Raw genomic sequence first — 12,973 nt, 5'->3', positions numbered from 1 at the left:
AGGATCCCTTTACAAATGACAGGAATGTCCCAATTCAGGAATTCCCCATTCTCAGGCTGAGCAGTTCACAGGAGTGCCTTTAAAGGGGGGTGCAGAATGCTTCCTGTCAGAAGCCTGAACGTGGCTGGCCCCATTGCAGGAATAAACCTCTCCTTCTCCTTCATAATTCTTGTGGAGTCAGGCCAAGTTTTTGAAGAGACTTGGTTCATGGCCCCTAAAAGGAGTTGCGAACACTAGTGTTTAGAACCTTCTAAAGGCAGGGCTTGCCAAAGGGGGCATAAAGAGACATAGGGAGATGGGTGGGGGTGATGAGGTTGCAAGGATATGGACGTGGGCAGGTTGAGCTGAGAATTTTCCCAAACATCCCCAAACTGCCGCAAGGATGAAAATCAAGCCTATATAACCCAATTTCTATATCTCCTTCCTTCCTTCCTTGCATCCTTTCCTCTCTGTCTTTCTTTCCTCTCTCACCTTCCTCTCCTTTCTTTTTTTAAATAAAATGACAGATATTATCTGTTAACTCTGCTGTTATCTGCTCTTCTGGATTTCGCACCAGAAGTGATTTGTGGACAGGTGTATTGCATTGAGATGATACGGCAGGATATTGACCTGCTATATACACAAACGTTTACCCTAAAGCATTGAGTGTCCTGTTTTCCCCCAGTGCACAGTAGTTGAATGTTCCAAAAGTGTATCACTGAATAATCAATTCCTTTAAAATATCAGATACTGGGGGGGCAGCATGGTTGCGCAGTAGTTAGCATTGCTGCCTCATGGCGCCGAGGTCCCAGGACACTGTCCGTGTGGAGTTTGCACATTCTCCCTGTATTTACGTGGGTTTCACCCCCACAGCCCAAAGATGTGCAGGCTAGGTGGATTGGCCACGCTAAAATTCCCCTTAATTGGAAAAAATGAATTGGGTACTCTAAATTTATTTTTTTTTAAATATCAGATGCAGTATATGGTTGAATTTTATTTGCCGAGCACTATCCAATGATAATGAGCGACCAGCTAGCACAGAGAAGAGCAATGTTCATGGTGTCTTCATAAGGAATGTTTCCTCAGGAATGATTTAAATGTGGGTGTAAAAAGAAAACGTTTTTACATTTTCTTTCAAGTCATTGATCCAAGGCAGATTGGCCAAGTTACTAAATCTGGACAGAAACGACCTGGAAATGAAAAGAAAGATCCAGAAACTGACAAAGTACTGCAAGAGCAAAAGGGACCATGTTGACATCATTCTGGTAAGCATGTGGTCAATTGCAATTATCTTAATCGAGCCACACTTTCAGTAAGCAAAATGTCACACTGTGAAATTGCCAGGTCTGGCCATCAAACCTGCCCAATGCACCTCATTGATGTAGGATTCTGAAAAGAGGATGTGCAGTCTGACGAGAGAGGTAGCGAGGACATGTGGTCTGATGCGAATATACTGGTCACTGTACTGGGCTCCATTTCACTGACAAGTGAGCAGCAAAGTCTGAGATGGGTATTGGCAGCTTGTCCCAGTGGGGAGTTCCTGGCCAGGATTCTCCGAGACTGCGCCGGGTCGGAGAATCAGCGGGGGGGGGGAACGTGGGAATCCCGCCATTCCACTCCGATGCCGGGCCGCCGATTCTCTGGTCGCTGGAGAATCGGCGCCAATCACGCTCACGCGTTTGCAGTGGCGCCGGTCGGGGGCCGCTGAAATAGGCCCCCGCGGCGATTGTCCGCGGGCAACGGGCCAAACTTCCGCCGAGTCCCGCCGGCGTGGTTCAAACCTGGTACCAACAAGCGGGAGCGTGGACCCGCGGCCGATATGGAGGGGGGGCGGGGGGGGGGATCTGACTCTGGGGCGGGGCCTCCACGGAGTCCAGGCCCGCGATCGGGGCTACCGATCGGTGGGCGGCCGTGATCTGGAGAGAGCCTACCTCCTTGCGTGGGGCCGCTATTCGGTCACCGACATGTAGCTCCGCGCCGGGGCGGTGACGGCAGCCACGCGCATGCGCTGGCATGGAGACGGCTGTGGCGCGCATGCGCGGACCCGCGCCGGCCATTCAGGGCCGCCAGAGAGAGGTGAGAGCGTGTGTGCGAGAGAGAGAGGAGAGCGTGTGTGCAGGAGAAGTGAGAGCGTGTGTGTGAGAGAGAGGTGAGAGCGGGTGTGCAAGAGAGGGGAGAGCATGTGTGCAAGAGAGGTGAGAGCGTGTGTGCAAGAGAGGTGAGAGCGTGTGTGCAAGAGAGGTGAGAGTCTGTGTGCAAGAGAGGTGAGAGCCTGTGTGCGAGAGAGAGGTGAGAGCATGTGTGCGAGAGAGAGACGAGAGCGTGTGTGCAAGAGAGGTGAGAGCGTTTGTGCGAGAGAGGTGAGAGTGTGTGTGCAAGAGAGGTGAGAGCGTGTGTAAGAGAGCGAGGTGAGAGTGTGCGTGCAAGAGCTGAGAGCGTGTGCGCAAGAGAAAGGTAAGAGCTCTCTCACACACGCTCTCACCTCTCTTTTGCACACATACTCTCACCTCTCTCTCGCACGCACACTCTCACCTCTGTCGCACAAATGCTTCCACCTCTCTTGCACAACCTCTCTCACGTGTGTGCGAGAGAGGTGAGAGTGTGTGTGCGAGAGAGGTGAGAGTGTGTGTGCAAGAGAGGTGAGAGCTTGTGTAAGAGAGCGAGGTAATAGTGTGCGTGTGAGAGAGGTGAGAGCATGTGCGCAAGAGAGAGGTAAGAGCTCTCTCACACACGCTCTCACCTCTCTTTTGCACACATACTCTCACCTCTCTCTCGCACACACACTCTCACCTCTCTCACACAAATGCTTCCACCTCTCTTGCACAACCTCTCTCACGTGTGTGCGAGCGAGGTGAGAGCGTGTGTGCAAGAGAGAGTTGAGAGCGTGTGTGCGAGAGAGAGGTGAGAGCGTGTGCACGAGAGAGAGGTGAGAGAGTGTGTGCTAGAGAGAGGTGAGAGCATGTGCGCGAGCGAGGTGAGAGCATGTGTGCGAGAGAGAGGTGAGAGCGTGTGTGCGAGAGAGAGGTGAGAGTGTGTGTGCGAGAGAGAGGTGAGAGCATGTGTGCGAGAGAGAGGTGAGAGCGTGTGTGCAAGAGAGGTGAGAGCGTGTGTGCGAGAGAGAGGTGAGAGTGTGCGCGTGAGAGAGAGGTGAGAGTATGTGTGCAAGAGAGAGGTGAGAGTGTGTGTGCAAGAGAGAGGTGAGAGCGTGTGTGCGAGAGAGAGGTGAGAGCGTGTGCGTGAGAGAGAGGTGAGACCGTGTGTGCGAGAGAGAGGCGAGAGCATGTGTGCGAGAGAGAGGTGAGAGCTGTGCGTGAGAGAGAGGTGAGCGCGTGTGTGCGAGAGAGAGGTGAGAGCGTGTGCGAGAGAGAGGTGAGTTAGTGTGTGTCAAAGAGAGGTGAGAGCATGTGTGCGAGAGAGAGGTGAGAGCGTGTGCGAGAGAGAGGTGAGAGCGTGTGTGCGAGGGAGAGGTGAGAGCGTGTGCGCGAGAGAGAGGTGAGAACACGTGCAAGAGTGAGGTGAGAGCTTGTGTGCGAGAGAGGTGAGAGCGTGTGTGCGAGAGAGAGAGGTGAGAGCGTGTGAGTCAAAGAGAGGTGAGTGCGTGTGTGCGAGAGAGAGGTGAGAGCGTGTGCGTGAGAGAGAGGTGAGACCGTGTGTGCGAGAGAGAGGCGAGAGCATGTGTGCGAGAGAGAGGTGAGAGCTGTGCGTGAGAAAGGTGAGAGCGTGCGTGCGAGAGAGAGGTGAGAGCGTGTGCGTGAGAGAGGTGAGAGTGTGTGTGAGAGAGAGGTGAGCGCGTGTGTGCGAGAGAGAGGTGAGAGCGTGTGCGCGAGAGAGAGGTGAGCGAGTGTGTGCGAGAGAGAGGTGAGAGCATGTGTGCGAGCGAGGTGAGAGCATGTGTGCGAGAGAGAGGTGAGAGCGTGTGTGCGAGAGAGAGGTGAGAGTGTGTGTGTGAGAGGTGAGAGCGTGTGTGCAAGAGAGAGGTGAGAGCGTGTGTGCGAGTGAGAGGTGAGAGCATGTGTGCGAGAGAGAGGTGAGAGCGTGTGTGCAAGAGAGGTGAGAGCGTGTGTGCGAGAGAGAGGTGAGGGTGTGCATGCGAGAGAGAGGTGAGAGTGTGCGCGTGAGAGAGAGGTGAGAGTATGTGTGCAAGAGAGAGGTGAGAGCGTGTGTGCAAGAGAGAGGTGAGAGCGTGTGTGCGAGAGAGAGGTGAGAGCGTGTGTGCGAGGGAGAGGTGAGAGCATGTGCTCGAGAGAGAGGTGAGAGCATGTGTGTGAGAGAGAGGTGAGAGCGTGTGCGAGAGAGAGGTGAGAGCGTGTGTGCGAGAGAGAGGCGAAAGCATGTGTGTGAGAGAGAGGTGAGAGCGTATATGCGAGAGAGAGGTGAGAGCGTGTGTATGAGAGTGAGGTGAGAACATGTGCGCAAGGGAGAGGTGAGAGAGAGAGTGTGTGTCAAAGAGAGGTGAGAGCGTGTGTGTGTGTGAGGGAGGCGAGAGCGTGTGTGCGAGGGAGAGGTGAGAGCGTGTGTGCAAGAGAGGTGTGTGCGAGAGAGGTGAGAACACGTGCAAGAGTGAGGTGAGAGCTTGTGTGCGAGAGAGGTGAGAGCGTGTGTGCGAGAGAGAGGTGAGAGCGTGTGCGCGAGAGAGAGGTGAGAGAGTGTGTGCGAGAGAGAGGTGAGAGCATGTGCGCGAGCGAGGTGAGAGCATGTGTGCGAGAGAGAGGTGAGAGCGTGTGTGCGAGAGAGAGGTGAGAGTGTGTGTGCGAGAGAGAGGTGAGAGCATGTGTGCGAGAGAGAGGTGAGAGCGTGTGTGCAAGAGAGGTGAGAGCGTGTGTGCGAGAGAGAGGTGAGGGTGTGCATGCGAGAGAGAGGTGAGAGTGTGCGCGTGAGAGAGAGGTGAGAGTATGTGTGCAAGAGAGAGGTGAGAGTGTGTGTGCAAGAGAGAGGTGAGAGCGTGTGTGCGAGAGAGATGTGAGAGCGTGTATGCGAGGGAGAGGTGAGAGCATGTGCTCGAGAGAGAGGTGAGAGCATGTGTGTGAGAGAGAGGTGAGAGCGTGTGAGTCAAAGAGAGGTGAGTGCGTGTGTGCGAGAGAGAGGTGAGAGCGTGTGCGTGAGAGAGAGGTGAGACCGTGTGTGCGAGAGAGAGGCGAGAGCATGTGTGCGAGAGAGAGGTGAGAGCTGTGCGTGAGAGAGAGGTGAGCGCGTGTGTGCGAGAGAGAGGTGAGAGCGTGTGCGAGAGAGAGGTGAGTTAGTGTGTGTCAAAGAGAGGTGAGAGCATGTGTGCGAGAGAGAGGTGAGAGCGTGTGCGAGAGAGAGGTGAGAGCGTGTGTGCGAGGGAGAGGTGAGAGCGTGTGCGCGAGAGAGAGGTGAGAACACGTGCAAGAGTGAGGTGAGAGCTTGTGTGCGAGAGAGGTGAGAGCGTGTGTGCGAGAGAGAGAGGTGAGAGCGTGTGAGTCAAAGAGAGGTGAGTGCGTGTGTGCGAGAGAGAGGTGAGAGCGTGTGCGTGAGAGAGAGGTGAGACCGTGTGTGCGAGAGAGAGGCGAGAGCATGTGTGCGAGAGAGAGGTGAGAGCTGTGCGTGAGAAAGGTGAGAGCGTGCGTGCGAGAGAGAGGTGAGAGCGTGTGCGTGAGAGAGGTGAGAGTGTGTGTGAGAGAGAGGTGAGCGCGTGTGTGCGAGAGAGAGGTGAGAGCGTGTGCGCGAGAGAGAGGTGAGAGAGTGTGTGCGAGAGAGAGGTGAGAGCATGTGCGCGAGCGAGGTGAGAGCATGTGTGCGAGAGAGAGGTGAGAGCGTGTGTGCGAGAGAGAGGTGAGAGTGTGTGTGTGAGAGGTGAGAGCGTGTGTGCGAGAGAGAGGTGAGAGCGTGTGTGCGAGAGAGAGGTGAGAGCATGTGTGCGAGAGAGAGGTGAGAGCGTGTGTGCAAGAGAGGTGAGAGCGTGTGTGCGAGAGAGAGGTGAGGGTGTGCATGCGAGAGAGAGGTGAGAGTGTGCGCGTGAGAGAGAGGTGAGAGTATGTGTGCAAGAGAGAGGTGAGAGCATGTGTGCAAGAGAGAGGTGAGAGCGTGTGTGCGAGAGAGAGGTGAGAGCGTGTGTGCGAGGGAGAGGTGAGAGCATGTGCGAGAGAGAGAGGTGAGAGCGTGTGAGTCAAAGAGAGGTGAGTGCGTGTGTGCGAGAGAGAGGTGAGAGCGTGTGCGTGAGAGAGAGGTGAGACCGTGTGTGCGAGAGAGAGGCGAGAGCATGTGTGCGAGAGAGAGGTGAGAGCTGTGCGTGAGAAAGGTGAGAGCGTGCGTGCGAGAGAGAGGTGAGAGCGTGTGCGTGAGAGAGGTGAGAGTGTGTGTGAGAGAGAGGTGAGCGCGTGTGTGCGAGAGAGAGGTGAGAGCGTGTGCGCGAGAGAGAGGTGAGAGAGTGTGTGCGAGAGAGAGGTGAGAGCATGTGTGCGAGCGAGGTGAGAGCATGTGTGCGAGAGAGAGGTGAGAGCGTGTGTGCGAGAGAGAGGTGAGAGTGTGTGTGTGAGAGGTGAGAGCGTGTGTGCGAGAGAGAGGTGAGAGCGTGTGTGCGAGAGAGAGGTGAGAGCATGTGTGCGAGAGAGAGGTGAGAGCGTGTGTGCAAGAGAGGTGAGAGCGTGTGTGCGAGAGAGAGGTGAGGGTGTGCATGCGAGAGAGAGGTGAGAGTGTGCGCGTGAGAGAGAGGTGAGAGTATGTGTGCAAGAGAGAGGTGAGAGCGTGTGTGCAAGAGAGAGGTGAGAGCGTGTGTGCGAGAGAGAGGTGAGTGCGTGTGTGCGAGGGAGAGGTGAGAGCATGTGCTCGAGAGAGATGTGAGAGCATGTGTGTGAGAGAGAGGTGAGAGCGTGTGCGAGAGAGAGGTGAGAGCGTGTGTGCGAGAGAGAGGCGAAAGCATGTGTGTGAGAGAGAGGTGAGAGCGTATATGCGAGAGAGAGGTGAGAGCGTGTGTATGAGAGTGAGGTGAGAACATGTGCGCAAGGGAGAGGTGAGAGAGAGAGTGTGTGTCAAAGAGAGGTGAGAGCGTGTGTGTGTGTGAGGGAGGCGAGAGCGTGTGTGCGAGGGAGAGGTGAGAGCGTGTGTGCAAGAGAGGTGTGTGCGAGAGAGGTGAGAACACGTGCAAGAGTGAGGTGAGAGCTTGTGTGCGAGAGAGGTGAGAGCGTGTGTGCGAGAGAGAGGTGAGAGCGTGTGCGCGAGAGAGAGGTGAGAGAGTGTGTGCGAGAGAGAGGTGAGAGCATGTGCGCGAGCGAGGTGAGAGCATGTGTGCGAGAGAGAGGTGAGAGCGTGTGTGAGAGAGAGAGGTGAGAGTGTGTGTGCGAGAGAGAGGTGAGAGCATGTGTGCGAGAGAGAGGTGAGAGCGTGTGTGCAAGAGAGGTGAGAGCGTGTGTGCGAGAGAGAGGTGAGGGTGTGCATGCGAGAGAGAGGTGAGAGTGTGCGCGTGAGAGAGAGGTGAGAGTATGTGTGCAAGAGAGAGGTGAGAGTGTGTGAGTCAAAGAGAGGTGAGTGCGTGTGTGCGAGAGAGAGGTGAGAGCGTGTGCGTGAGAGAGAGGTGAGACCGTGTGTGCGAGAGAGAGGCGAGAGCATGTGTGCGAGAGAGAGGTGAGAGCTGTGCGTGAGAGAGAGGTGAGCGCGTGTGTGCGAGAGAGAGGTGAGAGCGTGTGCGAGAGAGAGGTGAGTTAGTGTGTGTCAAAGAGAGGTGAGAGCATGTGTGCGAGAGAGAGGTGAGAGCGTGTGCGAGAGAGAGGTGAGAGCGTGTGTGCGAGGGAGAGGTGAGAGCGTGTGCGCGAGAGAGAGGTGAGAACACGTGCAAGAGTGAGGTGAGAGCTTGTGTGCGAGAGAGGTGAGAGCGTGTGTGCGAGAGAGAGAGGTGAGAGCGTGTGAGTCAAAGAGAGGTGAGTGCGTGTGTGCGAGAGAGAGGTGAGAGCGTGTGCGTGAGAGAGAGGTGAGACCGTGTGTGCGAGAGAGAGGCGAGAGCATGTGTGCGAGAGAGAGGTGAGAGCTGTGCGTGAGAAAGGTGAGAGCGTGCGTGCGAGAGAGAGGTGAGAGCGTGTGCGTGAGAGAGGTGAGAGTGTGTGTGAGAGAGAGGTGAGCGCGTGTGTGCGAGAGAGAGGTGAGAGCGTGTGCGCGAGAGAGAGGTGAGAGAGTGTGTGCGAGAGAGAGGTGAGAGCATGTGCGCGAGCGAGGTGAGAGCATGTGTGCGAGAGAGAGGTGAGAGCGTGTGTGCGAGAGAGAGGTGAGAGTGTGTGTGTGAGAGATGAGAGCGTGTGTGCGAGAGAGAGGTGAGAGCGTGTGTGCGAGAGAGAGGTGAGAGCATGTGTGCGAGAGAGAGGTGAGAGCGTGTGTGCAAGAGAGGTGAGAGCGTGTGTGCGAGAGAGAGGTGAGGGTGTGCATGCGAGAGAGAGGTGAGAGTGTGCGCGTGAGAGAGAGGTGAGAGTATGTGTGCAAGAGAGAGGTGAGAGCGTGTGTGCAAGAGAGAGGTGAGAGCGTGTGTGCGAGAGAGAGGTGAGAGCGTGTGTGCGAGGGAGAGGTGAGAGCATGTGCTCGAGAGAGAGGTGAGAGCATGTGTGTGAGAGAGACGTGAGAGCGTGTGCGAGAGAGAGGTGAGAGCGTGTGTGCGAGAGAGAGGCGAGAGCATGTGTGTGAGAGAGAGGTGAGAGCGTATATGCGAGAGAGAGGTGAGAGCGTGTGTATGAGAGTGAGGTGAGAACATGTGCGCAAGGGAGAGGTGAGAGAGAGAGTGTGTGTCAAAGAGAGGTGAGAGCGTGTGTGTGTGTGAGGGAGGCGAGAGCGTGTGTGCGAGGGAGAGGTGAGAGCGTGTGTGCAAGAGAGGTGTGTGCGAGAGAGGTGAGAACACGTGCAAGAGTGAGGTGAGAGCTTGTGTGCGAGAGAGGTGAGAGCGTGTGTGTGAGAGAGAGGTGAGAGCGTGTGAGTCAAAGAGAGGTGAGTGCGTGTGTGCGAGAGAGAGGTGAGAGCGTGTGCGTGAGAGAGAGGTGAGACCATGTGTGCGAGAGAGAGGCGAGAGCATGTGTGCGAGAGAGAGGTGAGAGCGTGTGCGTGAGAAAGGTGAGAGCGTGCGTGCGAGAGAGAGGTGAGAGCGTGTGCGTGAGAGGTGAGAGCCTGTGTGTGAGAGAGAGATGAGCGCGTGTGTGCGAGAGAGAGGTGAGAGCGTGTGCGAGAGAGAGGTGAGTTAGTGTGTGTCAAAGAGAGGTGAGAGCATGTGTGCGAGAGAGAGGTGAGAGCGTGTGCGAGAGAGAGGTGAGAGCGTGTGTGCGCGAGAGAGAGGTGAGAGAGTGTGCGAGAGAGAGGTGAGAGCATGTGTGCGAGAGAGAGGTGAGAGCGTGTGTGCGAGAGAGAGGTGAGAGCGTGTGCGTGAGAGAGAGGTGAGACCGTGTGTGCGAGAGAGAGGCGAGAGCATGTGTGCGAGAGAGAGGTGAGAGCTGTGCGTGAGAGAGAGGTGAGCGCGTGTGTGCGAGAGAGAGGTGAGAGCGTGTGCGAGAGAGAGGTGAGTTAGTGTGTGTCAAAGAGAGGTGAGAGCATGTGTGCGAGAGAGAGGTGAGAGCGTGTGCGAGAGAGAGGTGAGAGCGTGTGTGCGAGGGAGAGGTGAGAGCGTGTGCGCGAGAGAGAGGTGAGAACACGTGCAAGAGTGAGGTGAGAGCTTGTGTGCGAGAGAGGTGAGAGCGTGTGTGCGAGAGAGAGAGGTGAGAGCGTGTGAGTCAAAGAGAGGTGAGTGCGTGTGTGCGAGAGAGAGGTGAGAGCGTGTGCGTGAGAGAGAGGTGAGACCGTGTGTGCGAGAGAGAGGCGAGAGCATGTGTGCGAGAGAGAGGTGAGAGCTGTGCGTGAGAAAGGTGAGAGCGTGCGTGCGAGAGAGAGGTGAGAGCGTGTGCGTGAGAGAGGTGAGAGTGTGTGTGAGAGAGAGGTGAGCGCGTGTGTGCGAGAGAGAGGTGAGAGCGTGTGCGCGAGAGAGAGGTGAGAGAGTGTGTGCGAGAGAGAGGTGAGAGCATGTGCGCGAGCGAGGTGAGAGCATGTGTGCGAGAGAGAGGTGAGAGCGTGTGTGCGAGAGAGAGGTGAGAGTGTGTGTGCAAGAGAGAGGTGAGAGCGTGTGTGCGAGAGAGAGGTGAGAGCGTGTGTGCGAGGGAGAGGTGAGAGCATGTGCTCGAGAGAGAGGTGAGAGCGTGTGTGTGAGAGAGAGGTGAGAGCGTGTGTGCGAGAGAGAGGTGAGAGCATGTGTGCGAGAGAGAGGTGAGAGCATGTGTGCGAGAGAGAGGTGAGAGCGTGTGTGCAAGAGAGGTGAGAGCGTGTGTGCGAGAGAGAGGTGAGGGTGTGCATGCGAGAGAGAGGTGAGAGTGTGCGCGTGAGAGAGAGGTGAGAGTATGTGTGCAAGAGAGAGGTGAGAGCGTGTGTGCAAGAGAGAGGTGAGAGCGTGTGTGCGAGAGAGAGGTGAGAGCGTGTGTGCGAGGGAGAGGTGAGAGCATGTGCTCGAGAGAGAGGTGAGAGCGTGTGTGTGAGAGAGAGGTGAGAGCGTGTGCGAGAGAGAGGTGAGAGCGTGTGTGCGAGAGAGAGGCGAGAGCATGTGTGTGAGAGAGAGGTGAGAGCGTATATGAGAGAGAGAGGTGAGAGCGTGTGTATGAGAGTGAGGTGAGAACATGTGCGCAAGGGAGAGGTGAGAGAGAGAGTGTGTGTCAAAGAGAGGTGAGAGCGTGTGTGTGTGAGGGAGGCGAGAGCGTGTGTGCGAGGGAGAGGTGAGAGCGTGTGCGCGAGAGAGGTGAGCGAGTGTGGGCGAGAGAGGTGAGAGCATGTGTGTGAGAGAGAGGTGAGAGCTTGTGTGCAAGAGAGGTGAGAGTGTGTGTGCGAGAGAGGTGAGAGCGTGTGTGCGAAAGAGAGGTGAGAGTGTGTGTGTGAGAGAGAGTTGAGAGCGTGTGTGTGAGAGAGAGGTGAGAGCGTGTGTGCGAGAGAGAGGTGAGAGCATGTGTGCGAGAGAGAGGTGAGAGCGTGTGTGCAAGAGAGGTGAGAGCGTGTGTGCGAGAGAGAGGTGAGGGTGTGCATGCGAGAGAGGTGAGAGTGTGCGCGTGAGAGAGAGGTGAGAGTATGTGTGCAAGAGAGAGGTGAGAGCATGTGTGCAAGAGAGAGGTGAGAGCGTGTGTGCGAGAGAGTGGTGAGAGTGTGTGTGCGAGGGAGAGGTGAGAGCATGTGCGCGAGAGAGAGGTGAGAGCGTGTGTGAAAGAGAGAGATGAGAGCGTGTGCGAGAGAGAGGTGAGAGCGTGTGTGCGAGAGAGAGGTGAGAGTGTGTGTGCGAGGGAGAGGTGAGAGCATGTGCGCGAGAGAGAGGTGAGAGCGTGTGTGTAAGAGAGAGATGAGAGCGTGTGCGAGAGAGAGGTGAGAGCGTGTGTGCGAGAGAGAGGCGAGAGCATGTGTGTGAGAGAGAGGTGAGAGCGTATATGCGAGAGAGAGGTGAGAGCGTGTGTATGAGAGTGAGGTGAGAACATGTGCGCAAGGGAGAGGTGAGAGAGAGTGTGTGTCAAAGAGAGGTGAGAGCGTGTGTGTGTGTGAGGGCGGCGAGAGCGTGTGTGTCAAAGAGAGGTGAGAGCGTGTGTGTGTGTGAGGGAGGCGAGAGCGTGTGTGCGAGAGAGAGGTGAGAGCGTGTGTGCGAGAGAGGTGAGAGCATGTGTGCGAGAGAGAGCTCAGAGCGTGTGCGCGAGGGAGGCGAGAGTGTGCGTGCACGAGCAAGAGGGGTGCGTGAGAGAGAGAGGGAGGAGCATTTATCCTTGTGTGTTTGTGCCTGTTGAGCAAAAACAAAAAAAATGTTTTCGTGTTTTACTCTGCAGCATAATAAGAATGTGTCCCAGGGGTCCGTCAGTACTCTCGCAAGGTCAGAAGGGTTCCATGGCTAAAACCTTCATGTAGCCCAGGCCTGGAACCCCAAAATGTATCATGGAGTTCAACCAACCTCTCCCTTTAATGGATTTGTTGCTTTTCCGAGCACACGGCTTTTTCCCTAGGTGTGGGATTACAATTATGGACACGTGGGTTTTTAAACACAAAACACTGTTTATTCCATGAACTCAACTTAACATCTTAAATATGCAAGCCTCTTCCATCCATTGGCAGCATAGGTCTGCACTCAAACGGGCTTGAGGCAGTCTCAATCCACTTCTGATAACTTTGGGTTCACCTTGGCTCGAAATTACAGCTTCACTTTTGCCACCACTAGATTATTTATGAGATTCTTTCTTTCTGATTCTGCTCAATCTGCAGGGTAAAAATAATGGGTCTCAGGCAGCAGAGGCTGTGCCTCTCAGGCTGACTGATACATGCATCTCACCATGCAGCCTTGGTGTTTGTAAATTGATGGCCTCGGGCGGAGGTCTGATCCGATAGATGATGCTGATTTTGGAACTGATTGATAGGTCAGATTCTTTCGTTCAGTTCAAACATCCAGTGTAATTGAAATTCTGAGAATCTCTGTAAACTTGATTGATGGCTGCCCTTGTGTCGGAGGCTCCAGCCTGGCTGCTGAGGCAGGCCCAATCCTTGGCAGGCTTCAGGTCCCAAGGAGCTACAGGTCGCAGGTTTCTATTGGATCTCCAACCCCCAGTTCACCAATCAGCCAAAACCTGAGCTACGCTGAGTCCGAAGACTCCATGGTAACCACATAAAAGACAAATTATGTTGTTTTGTGAGTATGTCTTGTATTCAGGGCCGGAGGCGCCTGTTTGTTATTTCTGACTCTTTTGAGCAGATTAGGTGAAGTATAAGGGGTCATGGGTAACATGGCATGGAGTCTGTCCCTGTTGCTCAGAAGGGAAGGGGGGAGAGGAGCAGAGCATTAGTAATTGGGGACTCTATAGTCAGGGGCACAGATAGGAGATTTTGTGGGAGCGTGAGAGACTCACGTTTGGTATGTTGCCTCCCAGGTGCAAGGGTACGTGATGTCTCGGATCGTGTTTTCCGGGTCCTTAGGGGGGAGGGGGAGCAGCCCCAAGTCGTGGTCCACATTGGCACTAACGACATAGGT

The 12,973-nt window shown here is 55.5% G+C and overlaps 1 protein-coding gene across 2 annotated transcripts in view; it reads left to right on the top strand.

Moving 5' to 3' along the window:
• Nucleotides 1–12,973, top strand: part of LOC140399276 (uncharacterized) — a 185,255-nt gene that overhangs the window by 162,732 nt on the left and 9,550 nt on the right. For both annotated transcript variants that reach the window (XM_072488743.1, XM_072488742.1), the window contains exon 32: nt 1,119–1,244. In XM_072488743.1, coding sequence (XP_072344844.1) covers nt 1,119–1,244 — 126 coding nt within the window. The remainder of the gene's footprint in view (nt 1–1,118; nt 1,245–12,973) is intronic.

The sequence above is a fragment of the Scyliorhinus torazame genome, chromosome 22 (genome assembly GCF_047496885.1).
Source record: "Scyliorhinus torazame isolate Kashiwa2021f chromosome 22, sScyTor2.1, whole genome shotgun sequence".
Lineage (NCBI taxonomy): Eukaryota > Metazoa > Chordata > Chondrichthyes > Carcharhiniformes > Scyliorhinidae > Scyliorhinus > Scyliorhinus torazame.
Note: the sequence above shows the minus strand (reverse complement) of the source record. Positions and strands in the feature narration are given on the sequence as shown.